Genomic DNA, 19,665 nt, shown 5'->3' with positions numbered 1-19,665 from the left:
TAATATTATTCTTAGTGAAAGAACATCTTATTCATAAAAAATTCTATGATTTTTTTTTCTATATGCTTGATTTATCATATTTTTCATAGTTCATCCTCACATTTGCAGTTCATCATTCTCATCAATATAGTTAGAGTAACTTTAGCACCATGAAAACTATATATTCATGATTTTTTTGTTTCTGATAGACTATTGGTGGGAATATTGTTCAAACTAAAACTAGAGGTAGCTTCAAAAATCATTATGGGCAAATAAAGCCAATGAATTGAGATACCAAAAAAGGATAAACCTCACTTGAATTGAACTTTTGATTCATTTAAATTGAAATACTATATAAGAATTGAACTTTTACTCTTATTCATCCAAAATTTTGATTCTATTCAGAATTTAGCCTTAGCCCTTTTTTTCCTTGGTAGAAAGAACACTTCATATCCCGAAGGCAGAAGCCCATAGGGGAGCAACATTAACCCAGCAACAACAAACAAAAACCAAAGAAAACATAGCAAAACCAAGACATAAAAAATCTAAACAAGCTTAGCAAAAACAAAGAAGCCAGCCGACTAGAACACCCAACCACCAAGCAACAACTCCAAGCACATAAGCCTCTTATTGGTCCAGTTTTATCATGAACAAATTGATTTTTTGAAGTCTGACATTTATTCTTAAACTTCAAAACGGGTTCTAAAATTAGGGATAAATTTTTTTCTTTTTAAGAGATAGACAGTTGAGTTTTCTTAATTTGGTGATAAAATCTTTTACTTTTGTAATTTAATTTAAGTTTTGCAGGATTTAAGGAAAGCTTACATATATATTTTATTTGTTTTGTGTGAACAACTGAAGAACTTTGTAAAATTTCCCTCACCGACAAGACCCATCACCCTCAAGGTTGAAAGCTTTCATACACCATGGATACTGTCAAATCCAAGATCCACGACAAGGAAACCAAACCCAGATTAGAAGTAAAGACAATTCTAACATATATTGTTCTATCCTTAAAACAAAGTTCTAGTTGTTCCAATGAGTTAACAATTAAATTAGAATCACAAAAACTTGAGAATTGGGGATGTTGATAATTGGGGACGTGGAAAGATATATCTCGCATTGGCTATGGCAGGCAGATTAGAAATTTTAACATATGAATGAATAAACATTTAGATAATTCAATAAAAAAGTTGATGTAAATTAAAAAATTAAGAAATAAAAAAACTTAAGAGTTGAAGAAAATTTTTAAGAGCTTTAATTAATTGTATCTAGAAAAGAAGATCACGGTCAAATATCAAGAAATTAGATTAACCTTGGAATAATGGCTATGGAATGATTTGCAGGGAAGAAAGTGTTGAGAGTAATGTGGAGCAATGTTCCACATCGGAAAACTAGAGCTTAGTATATGTGCTTATAAGTCATGGGTCTCTCCACCCATTGCCAATTGGTTTTGGGTTGGATGCTCTAATTCTATCATGGTATCAGAGCCAGGTTATCCGCGTGTAAGGCCTAACGGCCACACGTGCTCCCACGTCACCCAATACAATTTGTTCACGTGTAAGGCTCAAAAATCTTGCCACACGTGCGGGGGCGTGTTGAGAGTAATGTGGAGCAATGTCCCACATCGGAAAACTAGAGCTTAGTATATGTGCTTATAAGTCATGGGCCTCTCCACCCATTGCCAATTGGTTTTGGGTTGGATGCTCTAATTCTATCAGAAAGGGTGTTGTTATTATTATTATTTTTTGTTTTACATAACTTTTAAGAAAGTTTTTAACGATTTATGAAAAATGTTAAAATGGTCTTTTCACAAAAATAATGTGGCAAATGAATTATGATATGTTAAATCTTTTAATTGACATGTCATTAGGGCGCGCACTCTACATTGCCCTACTATATATAAATTAAGTTGTGAGTTTACAGTGAGAATATTGTTCCCTATATGGGGCCAACCATGTACGCATATTCAAAATATATGTCCGAACCATTTTTTTCTATTTGCTACGTCTTTTGGGTCGAAAATGGATTTGGATTCTTCAATTGTCTTGAATTTATTTTAAATGTGTAATATAAATTTAAGGATTTACATATAGTCATTTACACTTGAAAAGTATTGTGAATTCATTTCATTATAATTTACTCTTTATTCTTAAATAATAAATACATTATTATAATTAAAATCAAGTAAGAACAAACGGTAAAAAAACAAGCAGCATATCCGATTAAAATCAGCCATTTTGCTAACCGACATAATTTTTCTAGATTGCAACAACAAAAGTATATTTGTGGAAAGTGGAAACTTCTTTACCACCACAAGAATAACATGTGCATTATCCCTTACAAATATACAATAATGGCTTGATATTTATATCTTAATATTTTTAATTTTTTGGTTAATTATATTTTATTTGAGTGTTTTTAGGTATATCTTAGTAAGTTTTAGGAGATTAATAAATTTATGATTTAGGATTAGCTCAAGATTAAGTCATATATACTGAAAATGCTCACCATGTTGCTTTCTATATATAACAGTATATATACCATAAATACTCTATATATTTGTCTTATCTATTTATTTGATTATATTTGTATTTTTGATTATCTTTATTGTAAGGGCAAATGATTACCAACAAAGCTAGTGAATAATATAAATTTAACATTCTTATTTAAGGTTGACCTTTGTCCTGCTAGCCCTAGCATATATTCATCACAAAGAAATATATAGGACACAAAATAATTATTTGTAACAACCCTTAGAAACCCCAACTGCACTGGGGTCATCTTATTTAACAGGAGAATAGAAAGGCAATCCCACATACACAAACTAGCTCATAGACTCATAGTGGCACTGGATCAATAAAATGCGAAGCAACACAATCTTTCATCACTTTTAATATTTCCAACATGTGTAAAGACATCTTCCCCTTTGTAAAGTAGATCAACTACTCTTGTTAAATTGAGAACACGCATAAGGACACGCAGTGGCACAACAGTTGGTCTAAAGAACTCCTCATTTATATCCTTCCACGAATCCACAATTTGTTTGTTAAAAACATCAATGGCCTCTTCTTCTGAGACCTCATATTGCTTGATGTAGCAATCAATACTAGAAGCAACATGTCCTCTCTCTTTCTCAAACTGCATATATAAATAGAATTCAAAATATTTAGTTAGTATCATATATATTGGGGACCTTCTATCATGACAGCAGGCATGCAATGCCTGCACCAAAAAAAAAAAAAAAAAAAAAATTGATAACCTGCTGAACTGGTAAACAAGTTTTACCAATTTTTTGATGCATCCTTCAAGATAATGGTAACTCTTGATCAAGATTTGGTAACTTACCATATTCTTGATCGAAGTTACCATTTTCTTGAACCAAACATCAAGAAAATGGTAACTAAAACCTTGCCCCAAACCAAGTTACCACTTTTTTGATCATTCGATCAAGAAAATGGTAACTTGGTTCAAGAATGTGGTAACCAAGCCCAATCATGACCAAAATTACCATTTGTTTGATTTTTTTCCTCAAGAAATGGTAACTTTTTCTCAAGAAATAGTAAGTTACCATTTTCTTGATCAAAGTTACCATTTTCTTGAACCAAACATCAAGAAAATGGTAACAAATCAGTGGGGCAAAAACCGTTACCACTTTCTTGATCGTTTGATCAAGAAAATGGTAACTTGGTTCAAGAATGTGGTAACCAAGCCCAATCTTGACCAAAGTTACCATTTTCTTGATTTTTTTCCTCAAGAAATAGTAACTTTTTCTCAAGAAATGGTAAGTTACCATTTTCTTGATCCAAGTTACCATTTTCTTGAACCAATCCTCAAGAAAATGGTAAGCAAATCAGCCAAACAAAAAACATTACCACTTTCTTGATCATTTGATCAAGAAAATGGTAACTTTGATCAAAAAAGTGGTAACCAAGCCCAACCTTGACCAAAGTTACCCTTTTCTTGATTTTATTTCTCAAGAAATGGTAACTTTTTCTCAAGAAATGGTAAGTTACCATTTTCTTGATCAAAGTTACCATTTTCTTGAACCAATCCTCAAGAAAATGGTAACCAAATTAGCCAAGCAAAAAACGTTACCACTTTATTGATCATTCAATCAAGAAAATGGTAACTTGGATCAAGAAAGTGGTAACCAATCCCAACCTTGACCAAAGTTACCATTTTCTTGTTTTTTTTTCTCAAGAAATGGTAACTTTTTCTCAAGAAATGGTAAGTTACTATTTTCTTGATCCAAGTTACCATTTTCTTGAACCTCCCTCAAGAAAATGGTAACCAAATCAGTGTTGTTACTACTTTCTTAATCATTCGATCAAGAAAATGGTAACTTGGTTCAAGAATGTGGTAACCAAGCCCAATGTTGACAAAACTTACCATTTTCTTGTTTTTTTTCCTCAAGAAATGGTAACTTTAGCTCAAGAAATGGTAAATTACCATTTTCTTGATTGAGGTTACCATTTTCTTGAACCAAACCTCAAGAAAATGGTAACCAAATCAGTGGGGCAAAAAAACGTTACCACTTTTTTGATCATTCGATCAAGAAAATGGTAACCGCAGTCAAGAATGTGGTAACCAAGCCAAATCTTGACCAAAGTTACCATTTTATTGATTATTTTTGTCAAGAAATGGTAAGTTTAGCTCAAGAAATGGTAAGTTACCATTTTCTTGACCCAAGTTACCATTTTCTTGAACTAATCCTCAAGAAACTGGTAAGCAAATCGGTGGGGCTAAAAACGTTACCACTTTCTTGATCGTTTGATCAAGAAAATGGTAACTTTGATCAAGAAAGTGGTAACCAAGCCCAACCTTGACCAAAGTTGCTATTTTCTTGATTTTTGTTCTCCAGAAATGGTAACTTTTTGTCAAAAATTTGTAAGTTACCATTTTTTTGATCCAAGTTACCATTTTATTGAACCCAACATCAAAAGAATGGTAATTTCATCACTGGGCCAAAAATCGTTTCGCACTGCAACTGCGTGTAGACGAAAAGGCAATTGCATTATTAGACTTCTAAATACAGGCTCCTGTTTGACAATCAGGTTTGGACATGCAATCCAAAATTCTGAACAAAACTGCTTCTATAGTTGTATACCAAGTTACCATATTTTTAATTCAAGTTACCATTTTCTTGAACCAAATCTCAAGAAAATGGTAACGGAATCACTGGGCCATAAAACGTTTCGCACTGCAACTGTGTATAGACGGAAGGGCAATTGCATTCTCAGACTACTCAATGCAAGCTCCTGTTTGGCAATCCGGTTTTGACATGCAATCTAAAATTACACAGTTTGACTAGTCTGGAAACGCGCCGGAGGCAGCATCTGTTGAAGAATCTGCCTCCTTCTTGGACACATTTACTCTGCCTGGTATTGAATGATAGGTCTACTGCATCCTCGTGCACAACTGAGGTTCCTATAAGGCATATTATTACGGAGGCAAGCCCCTGCCCATGACAATATGTTTTTCAGCATCTCTTCTTAAATGAATGTATTTGTCTAGTCTAACATACCCAATTATCCTCTGCTAGTTTAAGTTGGAGTGCCTGAATATTTACTAACGAACATAAACTTATTAACGTCTCAATAACTTAATTGTCATAATTTTCAGGATGCACACCGCTACGTCATTTATTTACCAAACAATGCAGCCACGTATTCATACACACAGTCACATTACTCACATCCATAAACAACAGAACGAACAAAATGCATAAAATAAAATGGCCAAGCATACACTTCATCCATAGTACTTAGATTGAGTCTTAGTACAACAATAACCAAGCAGATACCGAAGAAGCAATTATCACTACATGAAAACTGCAAAATTAATCAAGAGTAACTGCAAAAAGCCTCCCAATTGTAGCCTGCCAAGTTTGGTGACGTTACGACCAGTTTTTCACATTATAATTACATTCGTTATTACGGGGAGTAAATGTCATCAGGATCAGGTGACCACGATGAGTCAGATGGCCACCATGGACGCCAATTGGCAGGGGTGCAGTCCGGCGATGACTCTGAATGATAGTCGTTCCCAGGTTCTTCATCCACCAAATCCAGTGGTCTGGACTGTTGAGATAAATCAGGGGCAGCTGACCCTTGTGATGAATCCGCAACATTTGACACTCCGGTATCTTTGGGTGGTTGTGATGCCGAAACAATTGTGAATCCACAGCTACTGTACTCATCTACCCATATCCAGCCATGGCAGTCAGCCTTACCCTAATACAAAACACATGCATTATGACATTTCAATGTTTTCGTTGCTTTAAGGATTGGGCAAACTTAACAACAACGTTCACTTACATTAGTCCCTTCGCATCCCCAGGCTGGACGTTGATTACCTTCAAAATTGGCAATATATTGCATTGAACCATTGCAAACTAAGCACCGTGGACCTAAGTCGTTGGCCATATGTTCCTACTTGCACAAGAACACATTGTCTTTATTCTTTGCAAACATATTATGGAAAAATACCTAACAATGTGAAATTTTGATCCATAACACACCATGTACGCAATTTCCAATATTCAACTGCAGCAAGATAATAATGCTTTTGAATGAAAAATCATAGTCTTTTCAAGAAGCTTTTTCTTCTTTCTTTTTATGGCCATTCATTTTGTTTTCACGAAACATTTTGCAAACTCCTTCCTGAAATGGGAGAACCTAAAATGGATATCTGTCCTCCCAAGACTAAATAACTTGACATCCGCGTGTATGACAGTAGAAAAAAAAACCGACCACATGCACAAAAAAATTAAAAACAAACTCCAAACAAACAAATTACATACATACCCAACCTTTACAGCAAAAACAAGTACAAGGGCAGGGAGATGATCAAAAACAGAAAAAATCCCAAGTTTTGCTTATTTTGAGTAACTTCCGTACTAGATTGAAGAGGGGTAGCCGCCGCAGCCCCTGTTGGGACTACTTCAGCTCTACAACTCTCATCACTTGTTTTTATTAACAATAAATTTTTAAAATTCCTAACCAATAACACAGCAAGCAAGTATAGCAACCAATAACAGTTTAGTTTACTAAATTACTCACAAGTTAGGAACCAGGTATCAAGCTGCCAGAAATGAAATCCATAACATTAAGCAACCAATCTCACAACTTAGTTTACTAAATTCGTTTAGAAAATACTAGCTTTCTAATACGCTTGTGTAAGTGATTTTTTTATTATTTGTTTTTAAAATCCCAAAAACAAATATAAGCATATCTGCATATTTGATATATGGAAATCTTACCTTGCTCCTGTTCTGAAACCAAACTTGAACGTGTCTTGGCTTCAATGTAAATTGCTGCAAGTGCCTGTTTCTGAGCCTGAATGAATTAGTTCAAAATCCAAATATTCAGTTCATGAAAGAGATGGAGAGTTTGACATATGAATAAAACTACAAAAACAAATGTAAACAAATGGAAGCCCTAACCTGGGTGAGCGAGACAGCGTCTGAGTTTTACGGTTTCTGCGAGATCGAAACTCGGTGAGATAGAGAGTCAGCGTGAGTTTTCTGGGTTTCTATGTTTCGAAACTCAGTGAGAGAGGGTCTGAGTTTTCTGGGATGATGGGCGATGGACGTGCTAGGATGGGTTTCTGAGTTTTCTGCGTTTTTTGTGGGAGGATGGCGAAAGGGTGGCGACAACGAGGATTGAACGACAGTGCCAGTACGGCGAGAGAGAGTCTGATCTATCTGGGATGGGTTTCTGAGTTTTCGGTGAGAGGATGGCGAGATCGAGGGTGGCAAGAGGGCGAGGATTCAGTCAGAAGGTGAGGGCCTCAGAGGGCGAGGGCGGCGAGATAGAGTCTGGGTGAGGCTAGGTTATTTATTTTGAATCGAGAGTGAGCTGAGCGGAAATTCTGTGTGATTTGGGTTTTACCATTTTTTTGATGCACCTCTCAAGAAACTGGTAACTCAGGCAATATTTTGTAACTTACCAAATCTTGACCAAGAGTTACCACTTTCTTGAGGGATCCCTCAAGAAAGTGGTAACTTCACAAAACTGCCTAAAACCCAGGATACCACTTTATTGATCTTATATTGAAGAAAATGGTAACTTCACATCAAGAATGTGGTAACCACGTACACAGGCAACTGTCTACCGACCATCATGCAATTGCATTCTACAAGCCTTAAATACGAGCTCCTGTTTGGCAATCAGGTTTGGACATGCGATCACAAAATTTAATCGTTGGCTTTAGCCACATTTTTCAGACCTTTTGTCTTATGCATAAATCAACTTACACATTAACTTCAACAACTATGTGGTAATTCATAAATTAAAGTCTGACTGCCAAGGCTATACAAGCTAAGCACAAATAAATGACATGGTAATAGTGTTATTTTTTTCCCATCTTGGGTGGGTTAAGTTTAATAATTTGGGACGGGGAAGGAATTTTGGTTTGAATTTCAATATTTTTGGCGGGGACTGAATTTTAGTTTCATACAAACACATTTTTTGGGAAGGGAAGCAATTTTGCTTTCAATTTTTAGTTTTTGTGCGGGGAATGCTAAATTTGATTTCCATTCCAAGTCTGTAAGGTGAAAATTCGTTATATTTCCCTCAAGCCTCCAATAAATGCACAAAGCACTTCCGATCATCCCCCTACATACTATATCAAGAAAATTGATCAAAATTAACTTAGCCAATATATTAGAGTTCAATATCGGTACTCAAAATCCTTTTAGATTGACAAGAAAACATATTATGTTTTGTAAACCACAATATATGTATTCTAACAGTTTTAAAATATAAATTGATTGCATTTCCAAATGTGAGCGTCAACAGGAGTGTCAAACTGCCAATTTGATATAGCATTTGCATATCGGCCTGCAATGGATTGGCATAGCAATAATATTTCTTCCATATGTTCATGTATCACATTATCCTAATAAGGGCATATCACTTAAGAAAAAGATCCCCGTGTATCCCCAATAATATTCACCAAAGTGTGAATACATATTTTTGCAACATATCCACATTTACACCTGAAAGTACCAAAAAGTGCCAATTCAGAGTTTGCCAATACACATGCTTGTATTTTGATGCCAGCTGCAATAATACCCGTTTATGTATTAACCAAACCAACTTCAACAACCTTCGCCCTCATGTCATCCCCAATAAGTATGTTTGAGGGCTTCAAATCTCTTGTGCTGGGGTATTCCTCTCGAAGATTGCTTTGTGGGACAGGGGGATGTGGTTCTTGCTGGCTGCCTTCTGTGAGGGGCGTGTTTTATGCCTGGGTGCAAATTTCGAAAAATAAGAATGAACTTCATGTAAGGGGACATGAGATTCCTAACCAATTTAAAGCAGCTGTAAGATATGAAGGAACTTCATTTCATAATTTGATACCAATGCAAGGAAATAAAGTTAAAAAAAAAAAAAGCCAATTTTCAACCAATGCATAATAACCTGTACGAAGCCTATAAAATGTGCCAATGTGCAGGTAGTGTATATAATTTGGATCAAGTGTATGAAATTAGGAGCCTACCAAGGCTTTATGTAATTGAGGTTGCAAGCAGCCAAACCAATCCTAATTGTACCTTTCTTTTATTTTTAATGTTTTTGATTTGAATTTGCAAGTTAAAAGGTTATTATAATTGGTAACGTATACTAATGAATAGATTAAGCATAAAGATCAGCAGTCAAAAGCAACTTCGCACAGTAGTACAAATTAACTGATTTGTAACAATGTATTCAACTGCATATTTTTTAGCACAAAGGAAGAACCTCTAACTTACTGAGCAATACAGAAGTATGATCTACTAATTCATACTATCAGAATATTTTAATCAAACTGTGCAATTAATCAGAGTGTCTTAATCATGAATCGATACCTACTCAAATCATAATCTATATACGAAGGTAAAAAAGTCGAACTACTTTTCCACATCACCCCTGAACGAAGACAAAACGAAAAACCAGAAAGCGTACTCTCTATTTTAAGAGACTTAAAGCCCTAGCCCAAATGACTGTATGTCCATTTTACGTTGGACAATTGAATTGAGAAGCCTAATGAATTAGCTTTCAAAGTCAATTTTTGCGACGTCTGTATCTTGCTAAGTAGCTATATGTATACATATCCAATATTAACCATTAAACCATCTTATTATTGGGCATGTGATCAACTATTTAAGAAACCTGAAGATAAAATAAATGATTTCACAACATGTTTATGTGTTTATTAACATTATTGTTTAGGTACAAACTTGCCAAAAGCAGACATAATATACAATGGGTTTATAAAATGTTAGGGTCCTAAATATAACACGGCCTGAGATATATAGTTATCTCATTCATTTGCCTACTTTGGAGACCAGTCTTAGACATAACCAACCTTTCAAGTGTTGCAAACGAAATGAAATCAAGTGCATAACGAAAATCAAATACTGCCATCTTTGCCAACATAAAGGGAAAAATTCTGGATGCTTAAATTCACATGCATTAAGTGGAGGGAATTTGATAACAATTCCACCCCCAAAACAAACTCACAGGCTCAACGACCTTGCAGGTCAATGTAGACGACCAACCAAACCAAACCGATGAAGAAAAACAGAAGGCAACCAAGCAAACGCAAAGAACAGGCAAACAAAAAATATTTGGTGCCGCGGCCAAATATTGTAATGGATGAAAAGGTAAAATGTTATAATTTTGTGATTAGATGAAAATGATGACATAAAATAGGCTGTGATTAAAATTAAAAAAATTAAACGAGAAATTTAAAGTATTGAAACATTATATCTAAAATCTTATTTCGGATGCTTCAATAAAGATGACTTTGTTATCAAATTGCATACAATTAAAAACTGCATTTGTGAATCACTTGTTTCATATCATTAAGAAAAGCACATGCTTGAGATTTGAATATATGCATAAATGAAATTTGAAATTTGAAATGGAAGAAAAGAATATATCAATTATTTTCCTAATCCACAAATATAGCATTGCAACAATACCTTGTCCTGCAGATCAAACACCTTCAGATTTACTTCTTTAAATGTGAATGTTGGTTTGCTTAACCCAGGAGTCCTGCATGAAAAAAAAACAATAAAACAAAAAATTGGGTCTAGCAAATGGGGAGCATAGTCATAAACTTGTGAGCATACTTGTAATGAATTAATTAAGGATACCAGGGTAAAAATGAGTGGGTAGCCAAATATAATTAGCAGCAAATCAAGAACTGAGTGAAATTATGCACCTAAGCTACTGCTGACTTGAGGTTTAGTAATGGAAATATCTCAAACATACCTTATAGCTCGAGAGCAGCCCCTAGTTTCACCTTTGAGAGAAAATATAAAAAACATTCATTTTCACCATTAGTATCCCTGTTTCTTTTTTCCATAACTTGTACAAAATTTCATATTGATAAGTTTCAACAATTTGTAGACAACGAGAAAAAAAAATTAGACAAATATACTAAGTTATAATCCTCTAGCTACAACCTTTACATTGAATATACATTCACATCCAAAAGAAAAAAGGTGGATCATGAAAAGAACAGCTGAAGGCTTACTGCATCATGAATGAAGGTAGTTGCACAACATATGGATAGCTACAAATTTATGCCTGCAGTATCCATTGTTTGAACATGACAGAAAATCAAGAATACACCTGCTCCTCCTCAACATATAAAACTCTCATACAAAAATTATCAATAACTAAAAGAAAAAAGCAACATTACCTCTGTGCGAGGAATCAAGAATTAAACAGCCAAAACCCACTTATTACAAACACTAAAAAATTACAGAAAACTACAATGAGAGAAACTGAAAGTATATTGAAAGTAAATTAGAATGACCCGTAGGCTTCTATGCCAAGTAAATTAACAATGAAGGGTACTTTCTTCTTTAAGAAAAGTTCATACTATATTCTTCTTGTTGAATTGTTGAATCCTTGGGTTTCTTTCTTTATTAACTACTTTCTAGAGGGGAGGGGTAAACTGATAATGGATTCACAAAATTGCTTTAAGACGTGTAGTTGATTTGATAATGGATTCATGATTGTGTTAAGACATCTAGATGCTCCTTGCAACAAAAATTTCCGTTTTTTTTCTCCAACATTCTGATACTAGTGATAATGAAGCAAAATGAATGAACTATCACCATTCAGATTGCATAAACCGCATACAGTAAGGCTTGATGAAATTGCCCTTCACTTATGTCATCCCTGATCAGAAATATTTGCCATTCAAATAAGAACAGAGCAACCTATTTGAAGGGTAACCCATGTATTTTTTACAAACTTGCAGTTCCAATGTCAAGTTTTGTTGCACAGACTGACCTAGGATTACAAACATGTACCTGTATTCAAATCCTTAGTGGCTTCTGCCCTGTTACCTTCCTACACGACACCAGAAGATCCCTGGACAAACAACAATATGATATTGAGATAGAATACTAACACCTTACAAAAAAAAAAAGGAAGTGACAATTTCCATCATGGAATAGCATTAAATGCAAGCAGAATATCGAAGGAACAAATTGAAGGGGCTGTATGAGGTTAGACTTTGGGGAATATTGGTGTGCTTGCCTATGGGCAAGAGAAGGTTGGTACAAGCAAATGGGAGTTAACCAATGAGGTACTGCAGCTTGAGACAGTTGAAAAGAAGTGATTCTAGAGTTCTCATACCTGATCATGCCACCACTGACTGTGCCACGAACAGGGTCTTGCCATGTTTTATATAAATCTTGAATGAGTTCCTGTCTCTCAGCTTGAGCACAAACTTATCCAACATATTTGGTCACTTCAGGCCAATCGTGGGAAGCTACTACCTACAGTAGTACAAACATCCATTAGCAACAATGTCTCAACTTACATTGCGGAAAGAAGTTCCTCGGGTAAAGAATTTTACAGCAGCAATGGAGGGGCTAGAAGCTTATCCATTCTCAGGGTGAGTGAAATCTGCTCCGATGGGACTTGGCCAAACCAGTGTGCTATTTTTCAAAACAAGAAAAAGATAACCTCTGTAACCGAGACTTAGAGGTTAACAGCTAAATATCTATAAAATAAAAGACATGTGCACCGCACATGTGACAGCAGTCAACCCTTTGGCTTAGCTTATAAGCTTCCTCTGTCTTTCTCTCTCCCTTATCTTTCAATTTCCACAGTTTTCAAACAACTTCAACGTAGCACAGACACTCTCTTCGCGCCCACTCTCCCTCCCACTCTCTCTTCGCGCGCACTCTCTCTTCAGCTTCCTCCGTTGCCGTTGTCGTCTTCTCAGCGCCCAAAGTTGGCAGGCATCTTCACCCACACTGAAGCGTACCTCATCCTTCGCCCTCCTTTGCCGTCGTGGTCGTCATCCTTTGTTCTGCCTTCTGCAATCAACATTTCACGGTGATAGTCTTGTGCTATTCGCTGATTGTCTTGTGGGCTTTTGGTATTGGTTGATTGTCTTGTAGTCTTGTGGTATTGCTTGAATGTCTTGTGGGATCACTTATGCACATACATGAAACCCTGTGAATATCATTTTTGTTGGGTTAGCTCACTTGCAATGGTGTTGTCTGAAGTCTTCATTGAAGATTACAATTTCGTTAGGATAGAAATGCAATTGCAATATTAAAATGGCAGAAAGGACCTACTGTTTGACAATTACGAATGAACTGCCAACTATGAAGTTAAATTTTCCAAAACCTATTCTGTTCAACTGTTATGCTCATTAATTTGCCTAGAAGGCCTGTGTGCTTGCCAACTGATTTTTTTTTTCCCCCGTGAACATAAAGCCACATAGAACTTGATATGACCTTAAATATTAATGCCATTGTTTCCATGGTCATTGTGTGACATTATTTGTTCACTAATTATGTTCGCATATAGCTAGCTACACTAAGCATGAAATTCAATTACCAATAAATTATTGTTTTCGAATTTTTGGTTGTAACAGTGTCCTTATCTTATTTGAAGGCACACACCTACAAATTCGATGTCCAGCGAAATACCAATCCCCTCAAATCAAATCCCCGTACCAACGGGAGACAAGGACATCACCATGCCATCGGTTGCGCATGGTGCCTTTTTCCGATATCTGTATGTCCTCATGTATTTTTCGTTCTAAATGACATCTGAAATACAGTATGAATGGTAACTGATTGTTGTTTCATTGGTCAATGGTTTAGGCAAGTCCAGTCGGATAGCCTTAAACAAGCTGGCAAGCCGTTCAAAAACGACAAAAAGGTTGTTTTATTTAATTTCTGGTTGAGTTTATGGCCTATTGAATTTCAAAAAATTACCATTTCTATTTGATTTTATGACTTACCACTCAATTTTGACAGTGGAAGCAAGAGATGTCCACTGCATGGAAGGCATTGGATGCGAAGACCAAGGCAGAGTATTGTCTGAAGCCGAAGTTTAGTGAGGTCGTCGGGGAAGCGAGAAGCGGCACAATCAAGACTAGATGCGCCCCAGATCGGTTTGCCCAAGTTGTGGGTGGGTTTAATCATGATAAACTCACAGCTGTAAATGAGATGGGGTTTGGTGTGCTTGCCCGGATGAAGTGCCGTAGCTTGCGTCGCCGTCTATGTTGGTTTCTTGTGGATCGCTTTCAACCACACACATGTTCTATTGAGATACATGGCAAGACTTCCATCATCACGCCTCAAGATTTCATGGTCTTAATGGGTGTTCCGGAGGGTGGAATGGAAATTTTGACAACGGACTCCGTGAACAAGACCGAAGTGCAGATGTTGGCCAGTATCCATTGCACCAATGATGGGAAGATCAAGATTGGTGACTTACAAAAAAGGCTTGTTGAGGCAGATATAGTTGACGACAACTTTCGAGTGAGTTTTATGTTGTTTGCCTTGGGCACTATCCTTTGCCCAACTTCTAGCCTAATAGTAAGTAGAAAATTTCTGGAAGCACTCACCTGTGTCAATACCATAGGACTTGGTAAATGGGCAAGTTATTCCCTAAAATATCTGGTGGATGGAATCAAGGCCTTCAAGTCTAACGAAGGAAGCTACCTTTGTGGCTGTGTTCTGTTCTTACAATTGTACTATATAGATGCTCTTCAACATGGCAGAACAATGGTAGACCGTTCTTTGCCAGCCGTGATTTCATGGGATGAGCAAAAGATTAGTCGGCTGCTCAAATGGGTGAAAGAGAGAGGGGGATTTGTAAGCACAGAAATTGAACTAGGCGATCGTTGTTTCCCAGTTCAACAACATACGGATGTGACTTCCTTGAAGGGAGAGGTGGCCACATTGTCCCATACTGTGTATGTCCTCCAGAAGTCTGTGGCTGATGCTTGCTCATCAATTTCTGCCCTCCAGAAATCCCAAGTTGAAATGAATGCAAATGTTTCTACTATCCAGAAATCCATCGCGGACGGCAATGAAGTAATGTCGCACAGATTCATGCAATTTCAAGAAGACTTTTTTAACAAAGTGGCCGGAAAAATTGATAGTGTGGTGGCGGTTTCGCATGCAGCACATGTCCATAATGTGCCTAAGGAAGGTGGAACATCTCGTAGCCGATTACCTCCAATTAATGAAGTGCAACCCCCGCCACGAATTGAACCCATAATAACCCGGCAGAAATCTTTGTCTTTGGAGGAGCTACCCCGGAAAGAGGTATGAATGAGCTTTGAATAACGAGTATTCACCATATTTGATGAGGGTTCAACTATACTTAATGTTTAATGTACAACAAATTGTCTAGTTTTTGAATATTGAATAATAAGTGTTTCCCCTGTTTTTTTAAACAAGTATGTGTACCATTAAATTGTAATGGTTGATTGGTTGCCTTTAATTTGCATGTGTTGTTGTTTCTAATCTAGACTTAGAGGAATTTTTCATGTGTTCATTGGCTTTTGTGCAACTTGTTGTTTTTTGGGTCGGAATATTGAATTATCAAGTACTGATGTGTTGTTTGATTTTTTTTCATGCATGTTATGTTCGTGTTGGTTGATTGGTTTATTATTCAAAGCACAATGAGTCCACCAGCATGACCAGCACCAGCAATGTGGCTAGGGGTCTTCAGAGACCCTTTGTTGCTGATACCATTTTCGTGAAATCCTCTATATTCGACAAAAAACTTAAAAACATCTCCGAGAAGCAAGGATGCGGACCTTTCAAGGGTCCTCTTCCCGGCCATCTATCCCATGATGATATCTCACTGTGTGCCTTCATCTTTATGCAGGATAGGTTTGACAGGTAAGATTGTTACTTAATAAAAGGTTATGAATGTACACTACATAACCAAAGTTCCAGAGTTACTTATATGGCATCCCCTCAAATCATGTAGATATGCCATTGTGACTCTTGACAAAGGATACGGACTTACATTGTACCGGCAGAGTTTTGAAACTTTGTGGCCTGAACAGCACATCAGCACGGACCTGATAGATGTGGTAGGAAAATACCAAAGGCACCCCGGTTCTACGGATTGGTTCTTCCCCTTTTTCTTCTCGGTACGTTACCCTAATAACCTTACTATAGTGAGAGGTTTCAGACGTTGAATGCAACTATTGATGATTTCTGTAAATGTTTGTAGGAAAAGGCGCACATGCTTCCTGCCGATAGGGCCAAGGTTGAAAAACAAGTGAAAGGGTGGAAGGAGAATGCACTCGTCGATGCAACAGATACTTGCCCTTACAAGAACTGTGAGCGGGTATACCTCATTCTCTACTTTCTCATTCAATAAATCAATAAATTTGTGAATCGATCAATTTTTGAATAAATAAAGTTACTAAATATATGTGCAAGCATGACACCACTTCATATTGTTGCAGATGTTTTTCACCCTACGGGATGCCGAAACACCACATCTATTTCTATTAGTTGTTAAGCCTAAAAAAAAAGAGGCTGAGATATGGGATTCACTTAGGACGCCTAATCGTGAGTCACACCGTCAAGGGATCGTTTCCGGTTTGGTGAGTTTACTTGTCTTACGTATACAACATGCATGTATCTTATTTCTACTTTAGTTGTACTAATTGTTAATATTTTTGTTTCAATTGAATTTACCTCAGTTGCGTCTACTCGATTTTTTGTTTTGTGACGAGCGGGTAGAAGAAATGTTGGAATTTAGGACTTTCAAACTCATTTACCCCAAGGGCGTCCCGCAACAGCCTAATGGCTACGATTGTGGGTTATTTGTCATGAGGTGGATCATGGATTTTGAAAATGCCTTAGATTTTGGCAAAGATGTGAGTTTTTTTAATAGCTTATGCATTATTGGTTATTTGAGTGTTTGTGTTTCTGTATTGTGAATATTGTTGGGTTTCATGCAGCCTTTTGATTCAGTGGGTGAGCGAATAAAAATCGCCCTAGAAATTGTCAGACATCCACGAAACCTTCGGCTTCATGCGCTTTTGAAGGACATTGAGACAGGATCGCAGCCCAACTCCGAGGCGCCGACGAACTCATTTGATGAATTGATGTCAAGAGTGCCTCCATCTACCAAAGCGCCAAAACAGAAAGGAAAAGAGACCAAAAGAGGAAGGGGTCGAACGAAAAAGATTATCAACCTTGTTTAGTCGACTCGGTTGTTTTTGTACATGGTTCGCAAACCATTTTTTTGTACATGGTTCGGATTCCATTTTTGTTGTACATGGTTTGGATTCCTTTTGTACATAGTTGGGATTCTTTGTTAACATTGTTCAGATTCCTTGTGTACATGATGCGGAGTCCTTTGGTACATGGTTCTGATTTATGCTGTACTTGGTTCGGATTCTTTTTGTAAAGTGCACATGCCATACTTTTTTATTTTCAGAATATTTTGCATAATCGAAGCACTCATTTCTGAAATTCTTTTTTGGCCACTGCACCCGTTTCTTAACTTCCCTTCATTTATATAACACAATGTTGTATGTTGACAAAAATTAAAGTGTCTATAAGTGTTTCATATACCACGCATGCAACTGTAAGCAGACAAAGACGCAACTGCATTATGGGGCTATTAAATACGAGCTCCTGTGTACCAATCCGGTTTGGAAATGCAATCACAAAAAAAAATTTTGCTTGACCAAAATACAAAAATTACCCATGTTGTAAGTGACCATTTTCTTCATCCATAGTTACCATTTTCTTCAGACTTGGATCAAGCAAATGATAACCACATCCATGCCTCAAACCAAGTTATCACTTTCTTGATGGTTAGAATTGTTTGAAGAAAATGGTAACATGGATCAAGAAAGTGGTAACCAAGCCCATGAGTGCCCAAAGCTACCATTTTCGTGATTTGTTCCCTCAATAAATGGTAACTGTTCCTCAAGTAATGGTAAGTTCCCATTTTCTTTCTCCAAGTTACCCTTTGCGTGAACCAATTCTCAAGATAATGGTAACCAACGCAGTGGGGCAAAAAACGTTACCACTTTCTTGATCGAAGGATCAACAAAAATGGTAACTTGGATCAACAAAGTGCTAACCAATCCCAAGCTTGACCAAAGTTACCATTTTCTTGATATCTGTCCGCAGGAAATTGTAATTTTTTCTAAACAATTGGTAAGTTACCATTTCCTTGATCCAATTTACTATTTTTGTTAAACCAATCCTCAAGAAAATGGTAACTTCATGACTGGGCCAAAAAAAGATTCGCACTGCAACTGCGTATAGACAAAAAGGCAATTGCATTCTCAGACTACTCAATACAAGCTCCTGTTTGGCAATCCGGTTTGGACATGCAATCCAAAATTACACAGTTGGACTATTCTGGAAACGCGCCAGAGGCAGCATCTGTTGACGAATCTGCCTCCTGCTTGGACACACGGAATTGCGGCAGCATCGACATCCCAATACACATGAGTCGTGGCCATCATTTCTCACCCTCAAAGAGAAAAATTGATTGGTAGATACTTTACTAGTGTAATGGGGAAAAATGTGCCTGATTTCCCACAAGAGTATTTTTGGATTTGTCTGCCATTGGACCAGACTATATCTTGTGAAATGAGACTGGTATGTTTAGTTGGATAGAATTAACAAGTTGTAGTCATATCATGGCAAAAACTTGGAATTGAGAAAGTTAGGTGATAACTGCAGATCGACTAAAAAAAAATTGTTTTTAGTAGAATTAAGTACCTTGGTAAATCTCACTTAAAGGTTTATTTGAAAAGAGTGGAACGTGAGACCCTGAAAATCTTTCAAAAATAAAATTGGAGTTATTTGCATGGTTAGTGATTTTCTAGTATGTAGAAAACTATGATTTTTGTATGGAAAAAAAAAAAAAACTAAAAACAAAACTATGATTTTATTAATAAATAAGAATGGTTCCCTACTTAGATGTAAGCAGCCAAGCAATGTTCATAATGGAAAAATCTCAAAAGTAGAACACTTTTATGCAAACGAAATATGGCCTCATTTCATGCATATGATCATGTTGGATATGTTAAATAGATTGATTCATGTGGTGAAAAAAACAAAAACTTTTCCAATCCAATTATATGCATCAAACAAATCATATATTTTTCACTTTTTCATGAGTTACGGCAGGTATGATGTTTTTTGATGCCTGACACAATTTCGTACTCGAGTTGGGAGCAGGCAACCACTGTGTACCCCAGTATTCCGATTGGACAACAAATTTAGCCAGAGTCTGCTTACTTGATAACGTAGAAAAATCATTCTCATGTAGTCCTTGTTGCCTCATGCATTGCAGATTTTACACACACACAAGATTCAAAATTACATATCAGTCAACAGAGATGCAACAAATCCATCCAGAAAACCCTATT

The 19,665-nt window shown here is 36.5% G+C and overlaps 1 protein-coding gene and 1 pseudogene across 2 annotated transcripts; both read right to left on the bottom strand.

Moving 5' to 3' along the window:
* Positions 1–2,819: 2,819 nt before the first annotated feature.
* The window catches only part of LOC147298181 ((-)-alpha-pinene synthase-like), a 53,926-nt pseudogene continuing 37,080 nt past the window's right edge, over positions 2,820–19,665 (bottom strand).
* LOC147298185 (uncharacterized) lies at positions 5,726–7,851 on the bottom strand. Of its 2 annotated transcripts, none has more exons than XM_086249920.1 (4): positions 7,427–7,851; positions 7,244–7,319; positions 6,300–6,413; positions 5,726–6,215 (listed from the first exon to the last, which is right to left on the bottom strand). In XM_086249920.1, exons 3-4 carry the CDS (start codon positions 6,405–6,407, stop codon positions 5,916–5,918), a joined length of 408 nt encoding a protein of 135 aa, XP_086106046.1. In that variant the 5' UTR covers positions 6,408–6,413; positions 7,244–7,319; positions 7,427–7,851; the 3' UTR covers positions 5,726–5,915. The 2 variants fall into 2 exon arrangements, with proteins under 2 accessions (XP_086106046.1, XP_086106052.1); XM_086249926.1 differs by having other exon boundaries at positions 7,244–7,307.

Source organism: Dryas octopetala, chromosome 1 (assembly GCF_963921425.1).
Source record: "Dryas octopetala chromosome 1, drDryOcto1.1, whole genome shotgun sequence".
Taxonomy (NCBI): domain Eukaryota; kingdom Viridiplantae; phylum Streptophyta; class Magnoliopsida; order Rosales; family Rosaceae; genus Dryas; species Dryas octopetala.
This window is presented reverse-complemented; position numbering and strand designations above follow the sequence as displayed.